This window comes from Phasianus colchicus, chromosome 3 (assembly GCF_987193195.1).
Source record: "Phasianus colchicus chromosome 3, bPhaCol1.hap1.1, whole genome shotgun sequence".
NCBI classification, from domain to species: domain Eukaryota; kingdom Metazoa; phylum Chordata; class Aves; order Galliformes; family Phasianidae; genus Phasianus; species Phasianus colchicus.
In genome coordinates this window covers 62,308,344-62,325,079 of record NC_143438.1, presented here as the reverse complement: position 1 = coordinate 62,325,079, position 16,736 = coordinate 62,308,344, and the positions used below count along the sequence as shown (strand labels likewise).

Sequence of the window (16,736 nt, the reverse complement as noted above, 5' to 3'; positions counted from 1 at the left end):
GTTTATGCAAATGATGCATGGCATGGGGAACAGTTGTACGGGCATCTATATGTCTCAGGAGTGGCTGCAGAATATATATGTCTGGTGGCTAATTTGAATAGATTCCTTAATACAGTTTTTTGTTTTCCTTTTAGTAATTAGCTAATGAGTCCTGAACTGGACTGAGATCGTCAGGGGGGCTGCAATTGGCAACAAGAATTTGACCCAGGGGATCTCTAGAATTTGAAGCCAGGATTCTTACAGCTTAATGTGATGCAAATTCTCACAATTCCCAGCAGTTAATTTCCCAGCACTTAATACAAGCATGTATGACTAATGTTTACAGCATTACACAACAGAAGTAGGCCCCTATCTCCTGTCAGCATTAGTGAATTAGCATACAGGTGAACTGGGCTGTGACTACAGGAGGCACATCTCTGCACTTCCATGGATCAAAGGACATACATTGTGCTCCTATACCCCTGTTATTTGTTTAAGTTTATGGGAATGTTCCTGATTTAAAACAAAACCAAGCCTTTGGAAAGGCATGCTGCTGTAAGGTTTAGTCACCATGACCCAGACAAGAGCTTTAAGCAGACAGCCCACTTCCTTTAACAAAGTCAGGAAACGATTTACAAGAGTTACAAAGCACTGTTTACATGACATTTCAGTGCTGACACACAGTGACTATGTGCTTTTGGGGACAGAGCCCAACAAAACTCCAGCTTCCGGATTATTCCAGTAAATTTCTCCTTGCTTTCTTCCCATTATGCAAATGATAGCTTCAAAATTGGGAAGTTTGATTTTTCCCATCTGCTGAATGATTGTAAAGCATTAAGATATCACATCATTAAACTGAAGAAAGTCAGTTCAGTATTCCAGTCCTCCTCAGGGAATGAAAAAAGAATGTCTCAACAATTATGTGAGGAAACTGAGGCACCGAGAGGTTAACCTCCAGCTAGGCCTAAGTCATGCAGGCAGCCTGTGGCATTGCCAAGAATATTATTCAGATCTCTCAGTTCCCTGTCTTGGAAATTAACCACAGCAGAAAACCTCAGGTTTTCTATTGTTCTCTGGTTTTGTGGGTCTTTCCCAGTTGCTGTCAGGTTTACCCTTGTAACCAGAAAGAGCATTAAAGGTTTTATAACTCAGGAGTTGCAAAAGGCATTAGGCTATAACTTGATATATCAATCGTTAGCCTGGGTGACGTCTTTAACAAAGCTTGTATTATGGGCCAACCTGGTAGCACTTTCCAATACTGATGTTGTCTGACACTTTTCATTATAAGAACCTGTTTTCAGTTGCTTATAAGTCTCTCATACTCGGACAGAAATTTTCCACACTGGATGTCTGCCTCAGGCTGAATTTTTTGAAACTTCTTAGCCTGAACAGTAGCCACCTTTGAGAACCACAGTAATGGAATTACATATAACATCTGAAAAAAATTATGTGGGCTTTCATTTGATAGTACTTCCACACTCTGCAATGAGAACACGAATTCTGTCAAAGACGTGATGGACTTTTTGTCAAGGAGGCATCTTTTATCGTCTTAGTAAACCCTGTCCATATTTTTGCTCAGTTCTGAAAAGAAGACTGCAGTTTGCACGGGAACCTTGGGGCATTCCCTGTCCACCTGCAACTGGTGTCAGCGGGCGGGAGAAAGTTGATTGAAATGCAGAGGGCAAGAGGTGAGCAGATAAGGACATGCAGTTTGGGGAAGAGCCCCAGGGGTGCTAGCAAAGGAACTGAGTGAGGGGAAAAGGCAGGGGAGGCTCAGGGGCCCCGGACAGGGGATGTGAAGCAAGAAACTAGAAAACTAGTGGAGAAAGGGAAAAGAAGGTGACTGACAAGGAAGGGGGGTGAGAGAAACTGATTTGCTGAGTGGACTGGGAAAGGAGATTGCTAATGGCAAGTGGTGGGAATAAGATGTGTCTGTCAGGATTGAGTAGACACCAGGCGGAAAAAAAGGGTGGAACAACTTGTTGACAGATAGGCTGGGGGACAAGGCTCAGAGAGGGGATCAGGAGGCACTGCAGGGCCTGCAGGCCTGAACATGTGCATCGCGGGAAGAGAGATTAAATGTTTGGACATCGGGAGTACACAACAATGCCTGAGTCTCACCAGTATCTTCTTTTCAGTAGCATTGGAACCATCTCACCATGTATGTGAACAAACCTCACTCTGCTTACTCAGCAAAAACACAGCAGAGTTTTGCAGAGAGGATCTGAGAACTCCATCCTTACCGATCTGGATGTTAGCATCTCACCTCCTGCTAGAGGTCTATCTTCTTTTTCAACAGAGAAAAATTAACCTTTCAAAAAGTGATATGTTATAATACATTTCTGTCATGTGGCCACATGAACAGGACAGATGGATTAGTTGCACACACAATGTTCTACCCAGATTTTCTGAAAGGAAAAACTTGAATGTGTAGCCTCACTAAAAAGCTTTTATTGTATGGTTTTCTGCACAAGATTTAGTAGTGCGGAGTTCTGTTTTAAGCGTGAGTAGGCAAATATGCTGTAGCTTTTGATGAAGTCCCGAAACAAAAAAAGTCTCACTTCAAATGTATTCATAAATAGAATAAAAAAATCTTGCTCATTATTCCCTTCAGCCTTTTCTCTCATCCATATTTCACTTTTTCTAGACTATTTGAATATATTTGGCATATTTCACTTTTACTTGAACATTTCTCAACTTGACTGAAAGTGTAATTTTATTCTGACATGTATAAGCATATTTTAAAGTATTTCAATTATTAACAATTTAAATGATGTTTGATGCTCCCCAGCCTCTTTTATACCAATTAAAGAAGAACCTAAAGTATGGGATTCTCTCTCCCTTTCTTTATTTTTACTTTAGAAATAAATAGAAATCAACTCCCTGTGTACTCATTCCCACCTGTGTATCACATCCTGACGCCCTCTCTGTTTTGCAGTGGTGTATGAGGCAGGATACAAATTAGGCCACTGAAACGATGCAAATTAAAAATAGTGTATGCTGGCAATCAATTGTACTGTAAGGCTACAGTTTCCTGTTTCCACACATGCTTTGCCTCCAGAGGAAATGTATAATCTATCTACACCTTCAGAAGGTGTCATTTCTGCACCTTTTTCAAAGATTTACTTGTCCAGTGTGTCAAAGTGGAATGATGTACAGTTTAAATACTCCTTCTTCAAACTGCTTAGCCTTCAATCTCATCACCTCAGCATTTTATTAGTTAGACCATTACACTAAGAAAGGTGTAACAATTGACAGATGTCAACTGACATACAACAGATGCTGATATAAACTGTTGAAAATATTAGCTAGATGTCAAGTAAAGGACCATTTCTGTTCATCATGACACAGTATTCTGTGAACCAGTGTCAGCAACATCTTGTCCAGCCACTTCTTGAGTTTTGAGTTTTACAAACATGAGTATTTAGAAACTAGCATCCATGTTGCTTAACTTTGGTATTTTGTCATTTCTGTCTTATAAAAGGCTGAGAATGCCATCAGGACAGTTGCATGCATGACCCCTAAATCTTATGCTGATCAGTTGACTCTTTTGAGCAAAGATAAAATATTGGGAAATATGTCCTCATAAAGACAATTAAACAAATTAGTAAGCAAATAATTGCCTAATTTGGTGATCTTTGGTCTTTCAAGTAGAATTGTGTAAGAGGAGAGCCTGATCCTGAGTTTGGCCTGTTGAGGCAGTCAGCGATTGTGGAACCAGAGCAGACTCCTTATCTGCCCTGCATGACTACACTGGCTATGAAGAGTTAAGAGGAGAGAGCGTTAGAAGGCAATCATTTTCTAAAGTAACGCTTAGCAGAGAGAGTTCTGAATGCATATTTACGCTAAATCAAGAGCGAAAATTTAGAAGTATATTTCTCTTCAGATATTCAAAAGGGCGAAACTTCAGCTGATAAAAATCAGCTGATAAAATCCTACAGCATACAAAGGATTGACACGTTTCAAAGCAATAAAATAACCGTTATATTTATGTCTCCTAGATATTGGCCACCACTAGAAAGGCCTAAACAAAACTTCTAACTCCTGCATCTAATAATCTTGCAAATAAAATTTCTGAATCTAAATAGCTGATGGGATGTTTCCTGACCTTAAAACTACAAGATGAAAGAAAACATGTCAAGCTTTTCTGACAATTTCTATGAAATTTGAAAGTAATTACAGTGACCCTCTTTCTTTCTCTATATGAACAGCTGAAGTCTATCTAATAATAACAAATGTTTCATCTCTGAAGTTCTCCAGAGTTGCTTTGTTTTCTCTTTCTACCTATTCTGTGTGTCTTCTCCTTCTATTTTCTACTGTTAGTCGGCATTCCACAAGTAGTAGTTTAATTTCACCAAGTTTGTGGACTTTTCAAAGTCAAGAAGCTGTGCAGCTGACTCACTTCTGCTTTAGAATAGAGCTTGTGACTAAGGAAAATGATAAAAATTGCAGCATCATTAATTATTTTTGGATTTTTTTAAAGATAATTAGAAGCACAAGTAATTTTGGTTTGGCAGTGATGTTACTGAATATTGTCTGCCCTGTTCCCACACAGCACTGTTCCTGCCTGTGATTTAGCACTGATGTTTTAAACAAAGGATGTTCCCAGGAAATGTAACATCTCCATTAGGTCACTTCAGAGTAGAACAGAAGTAGAACAGTAGAAGAGAAAAAGGAAAGAAAAAATATCTGTTTTTTGTCAGGTTTTCCCAGTGGGCTCTAATTATGACTGCAGTTTATTACAGCACATTTCAGACCTCTCTTTAAATGGACTGCTGTTCTTGCTTGGAGTCCTCGTGGCTTTAGCAGGACTCTCCTCATAAGCAGCCTGCCCTTGTGTGATCAATTGCAGCATAGAGGGTTTAGTTAAGGCTGAGGCAGGTTTAGACAGCAAATGCTTTATAGATGTTGGAAACTATCTGGTGTGAACAGAAGTAAGAACATTATATAAACAATCTGCCATTCCCTTATTGCCACTGGCTTATATAATTATTTGACCTTGTGCAAAATGTGAGAGCTAAATCCTCATCATTTCAAACAGAGAACCAAATTCAATTGTCTCAACTGCTGTATTGCACTGGGGTTCTCCAAACTTGTTCCTTTTAAGGTTGGCCACCAAACAGCAAGTGGCATTTGGCCCTCTGAGGTGGATACTGATTTACTGATTTACCTGCAGCTTCAGCACAGAGTCATGACGAGCCCATGTGTCGTGTAGTCACCCCTTCTCCCTAGCTGCCTCTTTCCTACTCCCAATTATTTTTGACTTCCAGGTATTCTTGAATCATTACAGTTTTATTAAACCTTCTAGCTGTGAAATGTAAATTATTAGTTGGTTAGTGGACTTTTGATGACTCTTTAATGAGGCAACACTGTCCTTGAAAAATGTATCATAAGTTCAGCTGTTAATTAAGCTGCCACTTCAAAAAATAGTTGAGAGGTAATTGGAAAGTGGGCTCATCTTATAAGGAGTAAATTAGTAAGTTCTTTAGGGCCACATTACTATGGGGTCAAACAATGTACTATGGTCAGAAACAGAGTTTCATTAATGTATTTTCATTTTCCATGTTGTTTTTCTCTGTCCTGCCCTTTGTTAAAACTCAACTGCCCTGCTTGTTCTAGGACTTGTGTACTTGTGTTCCCTCAGTTTGTTTTTGGAAAGGCTTTTTTTTTTTTTTTTAACCATTTTGTTCTTTTCCATTTAATAGAATCAATCTTGCATTTAGTAGACATCTCCACGTCTTCATAATTCACAGTGGCGCATATTCACCCAAGCAGAGCATTTAGCCCCAGAAGGGCAGAGGGCTACTGACAGCAAAGTCAACTGTAGCTGTCCAGTTTATGCAGGAGGCATTCAATTCTGCAAGGGTTAGATGACAAGTCAATAAGATACTGAACTTTTTAAAGAGCAAGAAAGGTAGATTCCACATGAAGGGGACACTAAGCAGAAAGGTTTTAGGGTCATTTCAGCACCTTTTCTAGCAATGGCTGTCAATTTGCTCTCCCCTCTCTTTTTCTCTTCAAAAGCCTTGGTTGCTGACCCTTACTCGGGTTTAGCCATGCTGTACTCTGACAGCAAGTCCACAGAAATCAGGTCTGTAGAGACTGGAATATTATTCAGTGCATGTGTTGGGCTCAGAGAAGATAAATATTTGTTTGTTTTAGCTTTTTAAACAGGATGCAGCTCTCCAGAACTACGGAGAGAGAAAGAAAGAGTGAGTTGTCTGTGCAGTGAAGAAATGATGGCAAACAGGCAGATAAATGTGAGCAGCATTAAGAGAATTAGCACAAGCAGACAGTGTGGAGACATTAGCCTGCTATATGTTTTGAAAGCAATCTGTTCTTGTGCCTAAACCACTGATAGGGAAAACTTCTTCCCTACCAACTACATTGTAAAGAACACAGTTGGCACTGAGATCTGTGTCTATGTGGTCCTGTAAAGGAGAGTCTTTGTAGTCAAACGATGCTTCTGGACAAATTGCACCCTGTTGACCTCGCAACCTTTCCGTACCTTGGGAAGGGGAAGTCAGGCTGGAGCCTAATGTGTCTGCAGATTGAATCTTAGGTGATAGGTGATGCATAAATGAATCAGGTTTTACATCAAGCTGAAGCACAGATGCAGGGAATAAGAAGAGTTCTTTGTAGGCTGGACAGGGATCTTCTGACTACGGAAAACCACCAGGAATTTACAAGAAAACTATCAAATCTTATTGGTGCACAGCAGAACAATCCTTCTTAAAGGCATGTTTCTATTCATTCTCAGAAAATGCAAATGAAATATCGCCCTGTGGCAAACTTTAAATTATAGCATTCACCTTGTTTCACTCCCATGACAGACACTTTGCTCCTGTGAGGTCTTTGGCACCAGTCCCTCGGCTGGCCTTGACACCTTCCCCCAGAACTGTTAGCAGCTGTCCACAAGCAGGCCATAACACTGACCATAATCATGGCTTCAACTGCCAGTTCAGACCCACAATGCCACGAAAATGCACCTCTTTCTCACTAGGTGTAACTGCATAACAGCATATTTCGCACCTGGGACATCTGAGCATGAAAATATGCTGCTCCATTACAAAAAAGGTTCTTCATATGGCTGTTAGCTCCCAATCTGTACCAGTAAGTCATGCTACCCTCCCTCCCCACAACACTAAACCCCTCTCTATAAACCGAATTCTGAACAGTAGTCACCTCCTTTTAGATGGTGATTCAAGACCCCATATTCAACATCCATCACCATTACTTGAACATAGAGTTAGTGTTTGCCTCTTACCTGTTCGGTACCCAGTGTTATTCAGATACACGGCGAAAGTGCGTGGCTCATGAGTGGCCTGCCAGGAGGGAGAAGAGCAGTTTTCATTGTTGGTATATATGTTGTGGTTGTGCACATACTTCCCAGTCAGCATGGAGGAACGCGATGGGCAGCACATTGGGGTGGTTACGAAGGCATTGATGAAGGATGCTCCTCCATTCTCCATAATCCGTCTGGTTTTGTTCATCACTTGTAAGGACCCTGCAATAGGTGGAACTGATTATCACTCTGTTGATAAAAGCAGCTGGAACGTACTGGATGCTATTTTGTCATTAAAAGCAGAGTATCAGCGATGACCTTTCTTTCAGACATCAGTCTCTATTACTCCATAACTTGGGTAATTTTAGAAGAAAATATAAAATCTTTTTTTATATCGATGAAAAATATTTTTTAGAATCCAGAAAGGCTTTTTTTCCCCTCAGGCTTCAAAACAAAGCAGAAGTGCAGACTAATCTAGAAATATAGCATTAGAACTTTAGAACTATATCAAATTTATAGGTCAACTGTTCTTCAAACACTGCTCTAGGAAACAGTATTTCATACAGACTGCATCAATGTGTCAGTAAAATACGTAAAATTCTGAGGCTGCTAATGAATCTATTACAATTCCTTCTCCTTTATCAGATAATCAGAGAGAGAGAGAGAGAGAGAGGGTGGAAAGAGGGAAGGAGGAAGGGAAGGAAGGACTAGATGGTTGGGAAGGGAAAGAGAGAATTTGGAAGTGATCTTCCTAAGAGGAAGTTTCTCTGGACTCAGGATCAGCATGGTTGGCTCCAAAACTAATACACTGTGCTCAAAATTAGATTTTGGAGATGAATGTGCATGCAAAAAGTATTTGCAAAATTCAGCACCTTTCTCAAGAAACTCTTCCATTCTCAACACACTTTTGCATTGATCCAATTTAAATTTTGGTTATCCAAAAGGGCAGAGATTGAAGGGTGAGTGTGAACGATGGGTATGTCAGTATGCAGCCAGGAAATGTGAATTTTAATACTTAGACAATTTTGGCTCTAAAAAGACAATTCTGGAATTCTACTTTCTTTTTTTTTTTTTTTTCCTTTGGTTTTACAGTTCATTTTTTATAATTGACAGCGGTCAGCTTACATGTAAAATTAAAATTAAAAGCATTGATTCCATGGATAGAATAAGAGTTTATCTTGATGGTTGTGCTTGGATCACTTAAAAAACAACAGAGTTTTAAAACCACAAAAGAAATATCTCTAAAAACACAGAACTGCCAACAAGTTCATCTTTAGATGTAAGCAGTAAAATCTTATGAAGATTAGCTGTTAGCTAATGTTCAGCATGCTCTGTTTTGATTTTGGGCTGAAGAGTCAGTGGTGAGTGTGAAATCCTTTACATCACAATTGTTTTTATTAAAAAAAAAAGAGGAAGAGGCAGTTCTTGAAATGGTTTATGTTTCTCGAGGGATGTGGTTAGCAGGCATGGTGGTGGTGACTAGATGATCTTAGTGGTCTTTTCCAACCTTAATAGATTCCATGATTCTATGATTGTTGAGTATTTCCTGGGGCAGTAACAATACCTGTGTCTTTAAGGATACATTCAGCACCCTGAGCAGAGATAGCCAAAGATTCATTTTGGATTCTTCCTCTTTCAGAGTCTTTCTTTTCTAAATACAGAGCATTTGCATTTGTGCAAATGAACTCAGTACAGATAAAAACCATATATTTAGAGATACAGAGAACTAAGAGTGATTGAGAGCTCCCTGAGCATGAAAGGTCTTCCATTTGTATGAGCGGGAGTGTTTCACTCAGTTGTTAAATTATAATCAAATGAGAGATGTTTCTCATTCTACATGCCTTTGTTTTGGACACATGATTGGCTTTTTCTTTCCCCCCCTCTTTTTTTTTCTTTCTTTTTTTTTTTAATAGCTCAGACATTTTTGAAATGTCAGTTTATGATAGAGCTCAGCTGCAAAGTGCTTGTAGGTGTTTGGATGGGAGTGCACTGCTGTGCTACTCTAATGCACAGTAGCAGCAGCAGGGCCACTGTGCACTTTCATGCCTTTCTGCATTGGAGATGAATAGTTGTTAGAGCGATTCCTCAGTCCTCTGCTTGGTCAGCCCTCTTCTCTTGCAAACCTGCTGTTTATGAGTAAGTTTTTCCTCCAGGTATGCACTTACTGACACTGATAATAGATTTAGCCCCTCTGGAAATTCTGAAACAGACACTTCAAAGCAGGTGAGACTTCCTCATTTGGAAAACAAAACATAAGCAGGAGATAAAACTTGTTCATAGAAGTTATAATCCTTTGCTGTCTGTAGCTCTCCTCACAGCTTGTGCTCTCTACCATCTGGCCCACAGTCTTCGGGGCACACACATTCAGGCACTGTCTGACAGCAGGATGCTCGCGCTCTACATGACCAAGTGGGAAGCACCTGAAGGGAACCAGATAACTGGGAACAGCCATTTTGGACACAGAAGTGAGCAAGTTTTGTCAAACACAAAATTCAGTGTCACTTCTCCAACTATTTTCCTCATACGTTGAGAAATGTGTGGTAACCAAGGTTTCATAAAGAGTAGTAAAGCTGGTATGGATTTTCACCCATATGTATCACAGGTGGGCATCTATACAGTGGGACAGCTAAAACCATCTTGTCTTAATTTGTTTGAAAGCAAGGCAACTGGAAGGTGATGGACTCTTGAAAATCTCAGAACATATCTTCATTTTTTCAGCTTACATTTTTTAGTGCTTTGAAATTTCTAATGAAGCTGGAAAGGAAATCAGACAAATTATGCCTCATATGATGTGGTCAGCTGTGATCTCTTCACCAACAGCTGAAGGCAAAGGATCCATTTATATGTATGTATATACAGACAGAAATCCATCCATTTATATGTATGTATATATAGTTAGAAATCCATTTATTTGGATTTTGTTGGATGGTGCAATAAGCTGTAAACAAGTGGGCAGAGGTAGTTATCTTATTTTAGTTCTTTGGAATTTTCCCCCCACTTTTTTAAGCTTTTTCATACTTCTCCAATATCTCAAAGGGCTCTTAGTTAGGAATACTGGAATTACCAAAGTATTCATTAGTTTTGACTCCTTTTTGACATTACACAAAAAACTGTTCACTGTCAGGATTTTGTGAATTACTGTGGAGTCATGGCGTGTGGGACTGATATGTAGAAGTACATAGGAGAAAGAAGTGATGTAGAAGCTTGAGGACTGAGGAAGTGGTTAAAGACGAGCATAAAGTTGGAAATCCCTATCCTCATTACTGGAATATAGACCTGACCTCAGTGGAAGCTGGGGCCATTGCCTTAAGGAGCAGCAATACACTCCACTCCAGGGGTGCAGTGGCTCCTGGCTCCTGTGGAACCTGGTGCTTTGTCTTGAGGCAAATTGCATCGATGTGCCAGTCTTGAGCCAAATATGAGTTTGCCTCAGTGTCAGGCAGTTCTGCCTCTTCTTTCAGAATCTTGGTGGGGGCTAGAAAGTACACAGAGGTCCAATTTGACCAATCAGTTCCCAGCCCTGGGACCAAAATTCCTGCTGATTTTTCTCAAGAGCTGTGGACAGACTGCTTCATACTGGTTAAGCCACCATCTTCAAGCTGATCAGTAATACCCTTCCTCTGTACCACATTCCTCCCAGCATGTATAAGAAATGACTGGAGTTGTGGAGAAATTTGGGGGTTTTATCTGATAAGTTGTATGAGACAGCAGGTCTGCTAAACTTCTTTGTATTCAGAATGCAGAACTCAGGGGGACAGTACAGATCAATATGTCAGCCTGCTTTGAGCACTAACTAAATGCAAGTTCTCAGGTTCCTGCAAATTTTACTTAGGATAATTCCCCTCTATATTATTTGCACTCATTTTGGTTCAATGCCTACACATGCTCTGGAGACAAATCTTTCTTGATTGAAGTCTGTAGTGCACCTTATATGCTTTTATGTTCAAGCATTCATTTAGAACTGCTTTTAGAAATGTTCATGCTGGGAATATAAGAGCAAATAACCCATATCAAGAGACTTTCAGTCTTGTAAGTTTTGGATCATCGTGCCCTAAGCTTTATTCTGTTTGTGGCATAAAGTGTTACTTCCCATTAACCTCTGGGAAACTTGAGATTTTTTCTCAGGAATCACAAAAGGGCAAGGAGATAATTCACACATGGAAAACAGTATGGCTTTGTTTTTCAAATAAGCAGAATGATTTATTAGTAGAAGTGCAAATAATGCAGTACAGTAAGTCTTGGGGCTGAATCCTGTTTCCTGTGGAATGATCTATGAAAAGGGGAAACCTGTGTCTTCATTCAATGCAGTGGGAATGCATGTATGTCCAGGCTATTGCTCAACTGCTTGTTAATAAGAGCCAGAGCCTCTGTGAGCATCCAGTGCGGCTTTCAAAGAGAGGAGCTCCACAAAATGAACAAAGTGGCTTGCCACATCCTTCCTGCTCTTTCACCACTTGCACACCCTCTCGCAAGACTGAAGACAGCTCATTGGTAACACTGTTCAGAGACGTGTGTCTGCTGACCTACCTTCCCTAGCGCCCTGGAGAACGCAGGCTCTTTCTGACCACAAAAAGGAAGACGTGACTTGACCCTTTTAGTGAAATTTTCAGAACGACTCTATCCAGAAGAAATGCATTCCTATTGTAATAGCTGTATTTTAGGCCAAAAATAGAGCCAGGAACAGCCATTCATTATGCAGCACAGCCAAACAGAGCAGACGTTTGAAAGAGCGAGAAATGAAATAGATAAGATGTACTCAGATCTCAGGGCCTGCTTGTGGAGCTGTGGGGGATAGCTGCTAAGTCAAAGGATTAACCCTCAGTCACAAAATACAATTTATTAGTTGTATTCTCACCATGCGTAAATTATTATTGTATAGTGACAAATACAAAAATGCCAATTAGTCATGAGTTTCCGGGGCTGCTTTTAGATCTAGGCCACCTTTTGTCTACAGGTTTCTGGCTGAATGTATGTGATCTTAGAAGAAATGAATTATTTTGTTACAGATGTTTTACGAGAGAAGCATTTTGATTTTTCAACCTATATGGCATTTTGTTTAAAAATCTACCTTACTTTTATTAAAAGCATGCCTTTCATTTAAAAATCCTAAGAATGTAAGATTTCATTTCATATTGATTTGCCATTTTTTCACCTTTTTGATCCTACCTTCCATCCCCAAAACTAAAATATTTGCTTGGGGGTAACCTAAAATGATCCTCTTTCTCTCCTTAATTTTTCACTTCAGGCAGTGAATGAAAAATCAGTTATATGCATAACCATTTTAATGTCTTTCTAACTTACTTAATAGAAAACATTCAAAGGTCTCCTGAAACATCATCCAAGTCTTTTAACATTTTCCAACCTAAGAATAAATATGTGAAAAATCATTCCTGGCTGAAATACCCAGGTTGTGCTCACATATTTAGTAAACTGGTGAAAGCAAAACTATCTTACTGTTATAAATGGACCATAGTTCTAATAGTTTTCAATTTCAAATATTGTAATAATTCACATAAAAATTAATCTTATGTGTCCTTTTACAGCTGATTTTGACAAGCATGTATTTCCAAAAGTCTGGAGTTAAACCTTATAAATACTATTAAATAATATTTGTTAACTCATTTTCCAAATCCATCCCACATTCTGATATTGTTTCAGAACCAGTACTTTCTCTGAATTTAAAGTACTTGCCTGGCAGAAATTACTAAAAGACACATGAGGAAATGAAGTAGCAAATAAGAATTTTTTCTCACCTAGCTCCACGTCTTGGTCATCTGTGAGCACAAGGATGATATTTGGTCTGATATTTTTTCGCTCCTGCTGCACACGGCCTCTGAACCTCAGGGACTTGAGAGTGGAAGAATGACTTGTCAGCAGTTCAGTACTGAGCACTGCCAAGAGGAGTGCAAACCAGGAGGTCTTCATAGTATTTCCAGTATTTCAATGAAAAAAAACAATTCAGAAGTGCCTGAACTCTAGTTTTCAAGACCTGCAAGGAGGAAAAGAAATTCTGTTCAAGCAATAATTAAACTTCCAGTCACACAGTGAGAAGATGATACTCAGGGAAGTCAAACCTGACACATACTGTCTGACATGACTATAAGCCATATTGTTGAATAGGAGCTTTAATCTATCATTTTCTAAGAATAAACTAGGTCCTTCTGCAACTACACTTTCTCCTGGTATATTCCTCACAGTGCTCCTTCTCCTACACCCCATGCTTCTTTTTATGCAGCATGTTCCGTACAATCAGTACCTGGGCACAGTACAAAATCGCTGAGATGCAGACGTGTTCAGAACATCTGTAGGAGGAGCCCTGCAAGAAGGAGAAAGCAGAAGGTCTGTCAGTCAAAGACCTCAGCGCTGTGCCTGTGCTTCAAAGTCTCCAGAACTGTTCAGTACAGCTTCTTCCTCTGTCCTGAAATAGAAGAATAAAAAAAAAAATTTGCATTCCCCTCAGCTCACCAGCTTAATTTAATACCATACATACCCATGCAGCGATTAGATGGCACCTTGGCTGCTAGAGATCAAGGACATATGCATCCTGTCATCAAACACAGGTGCTTTTGCAACATTTATAGGCAGCCTGAGATTCTGCAAATAAGAGTTAATTCCAGCTTATGGCACCTGGCAAGCAATAAAGCTATTTTAGCTTAACTCACCTGCACGAGCGGCTAAACCCTTACAAAGCAGAGAGGAGAGCAAGCCTGTCATTTGCAATCTGCACTGGATCACAACGTGAAAAGTCATCTTCTCTCTGACAAGAAAGCTCATATTAAGTGACAGTCCAGATGATCTTACCCAGCATTGTGAAGAAGCGTAACTGTCCCTCAATCAATCAGCAGCGGACCCACGTGCCTCATCCATAATGCACAGTAGTCCTGGCACAGCCTTGTCCTTGATACTCCGTTTCCAGACTCGGCTGGATGTGTTACTGGAGCCCCCTCTCCATGCCTGTCAGTCACACAGCCTTGCTTTTGTAAGACCCAATGCAAGCACACAGGCTTGCCTTCGCTGCAGCAGATTTAAACCTGCAGCTGAGAATGACTGATTGGCCTGGGGAGAAATGGGCAGCCACTCATTGAACATTTTTTGCATTACTGAGAGAAGCACTGCAAAACTGTCCCGTTACACAATGCAAGGGAGGGAATTTCTGGGGGCAAAAGGGAAGGGGTGGGAAAGAAACAGTGGAGTCAAGCCTGCTCCCTCTAAGATACTGACCTGCCACATACATAATGTTGGGGCTACAGATGAAGCACAGTGACATCAGTCAGTAAAAAACCCCCACCACCACCCAAGTCTAAGAACACTCAAGAAGTCTGCTTATGGGGAAGGCTGCACGGGAACTGGGGTGGACATGATATAATTAGACTGGAGCACCATGCAAAAGATCTGTGCTCCCAAGCTGAGTTGTGTATTTAGACAAAAAACATTAACAATAAACCTACAACTAAGTGCAAAGAGTGTAACAAAAGCAACACAGAAAAAAAAAAAAGAAAAAAAGAAGTCCAATCACTCACCTAGAAATATGTTAATAGGAAGGTGCTCTAAATTTCAGGGAAGAAGCCATAGGAGAGGGAGGGGAAGGGATCTGGTATCGGACTGCTAGGAAAAGGATTGTGTTCTTGTTTTCACATACACCTTTTATTTTAAGCTTCACAAGCTAAACAGTTTCATGCTTCTCACTCTGGCAGGCTGTAATTACACCAGAAGAGTGCGAATGTCTTTAAAAGGAAAATCCAAGTGTCTGATGCAGAGAGATCCTGTCCTTCATTGTCTCTGCTCCATCAAACATTGCAGCTTCTGACGAGCACTGTAGCACTGCAAAGCCAATATCGGGCTGGGCATTGAAAATTACATGCCATTTGGATGATTACACAACACTCAGGTAAGCAGACTGGAAGTCTGTCATTAGTCCAGACTGACTATTAAAAATACTTCAGTTTTCCTGTATCTTGTTCTAAGCTGAGCACAGAAGCCAACAAAAGCACTGGAGAACAAGATTACTGAAGAATTAAGCATTCTTCTGACAGACACCAGACACTCTTGGTGCAAAGGAGAAGTATGACTTCTCTACGTCTGATCTTTAAATAGCAAAACTTTGACTCACCTCACAAAGAGTGAAAGGATACCTTAAGTGAGACTCAATGTTTAGTTTCTTACATCAGTTGTACTGTACAGCAAACTTTTTTCAGACAATGTTGACCCAGAAAGTGCAGTCATCCTGACTGCACTGAGCAAACATTGGCACCAACGTGTTTGAATAATCCCCCATGGTATGAAACTGCAAGTTCCTGACAATTACACCTTAGTGCTAATAAAATTCACGCTAACGCAAATTAAAATTGACAAGCATTATTCATTTTACCCTCTTTGTGATGTGCTGGTTTTTATAAAAAATCATTTAGCTTTAGATTTTTTGAGCAAGCCAGGGCTATCTTAATTCTTTTATGGAAAAAGCATGAAGAGTTTCTTTTATCTAAAACTAGTTTTTTCCCCTTGATGGATAAAGGAAACGATAAAGACATATGTATGAAATTAGTTAACCAAGTTTCATTGAATTGTTCTTGCACACAAGCACAGTAATACCACCTTTTGTCACTCATAATAATTTCTTTTTTACATAAGACAAATCTTTATTCGGAAATATTCTTTGAGAACCTGCTCTCTTACAGTTCTAGAAGGAAATGAAGTAAAGAAAACTGTCAAAATACAGCCATGACAGGGAAGACAAGGCTGCAATGTTTGTGTTGGATACTGTCTGATAGTCTACAAGTGTCCCTACAGACACTGTAATTTGTCTTGGGAAACAGACAAAAATACGAGAAATTATAAAAGAGACCTTTTCAAATTCACATGCGGATGTAAACATACCAAATATTGTGTAGTGTTCAGAAATCAAGACTGCAATAGGAAATGTTTTCCTTGAGCAGAATTTACAAATACTGACTATAACTTCTATACATATGCTATTTTACAGATAAAAGTTACATTTTTCCAAAAGATTGTACCTTTGACAACTGAAACATTGTCAGCAAATAAATGAAACCAGAGCAGCAGGAAATCCAGAGAGACTATTTTTCCTCATCTGGATGTAATTTTTATTTTACAGTCACTTGTCCCCCCCCCTGCCCCCCAACCCTCCCAGAAGCACAAATTCATAGTTTGTACTCACCTTTAATGGGACAGAATCTGAAAACTTGGTTCTTTAGTTGGTTCTATGTTGCTAGTATTATAACAAGCAGTTCAAGGACTCGTTGGCATGGAGAATTAATTACCCGTGAAACTGGAATTACACTGGCAAAGAAGGGCCACTTTTTGTCAGTGGAATAAAAACTAGGAGGACTTTATTTCAAGGTCTCTTCAGTGACCAGGAGGAAAAGTGAAAGATAGAATAATATCTTTTGAAACTAGCTGTAGATTTTATATTCATTTTAGTCAAGAAGTGTTTAAGGGTTTTTTTTTTTTTTTT

The 16,736-nt window shown here is 39.7% G+C and overlaps 1 protein-coding gene across 6 annotated transcripts in view; it reads right to left on the bottom strand.

The window, feature by feature from the left end:
* The window catches only part of SULF1 (sulfatase 1), a 125,686-nt gene that overhangs the window by 53,122 nt on the left and 55,828 nt on the right, over positions 1 to 16,736 (bottom strand). For 3 of the 6 annotated variants that reach the window (XM_031604862.2, XM_090137685.1, XM_090137687.1), the window contains 3 exons: positions 13,521 to 13,580; positions 13,018 to 13,253; positions 7,247 to 7,486 (listed from right to left, as the gene is read on the bottom strand). In XM_031604862.2, the coding sequence (XP_031460722.1) occupies positions 7,247 to 7,486; positions 13,018 to 13,189 (412 nt within the window). In that variant the 5' untranslated portion in view covers positions 13,190 to 13,253; positions 13,521 to 13,580. Of the gene's footprint in view, positions 1 to 7,246; positions 7,487 to 13,017; positions 13,254 to 13,520; positions 13,807 to 14,065; positions 14,537 to 16,736 lie in introns of those variants that run through there. The other 3 variants (XM_090137689.1, XM_090137686.1, XM_090137688.1) reach the window with 3 other exon arrangements.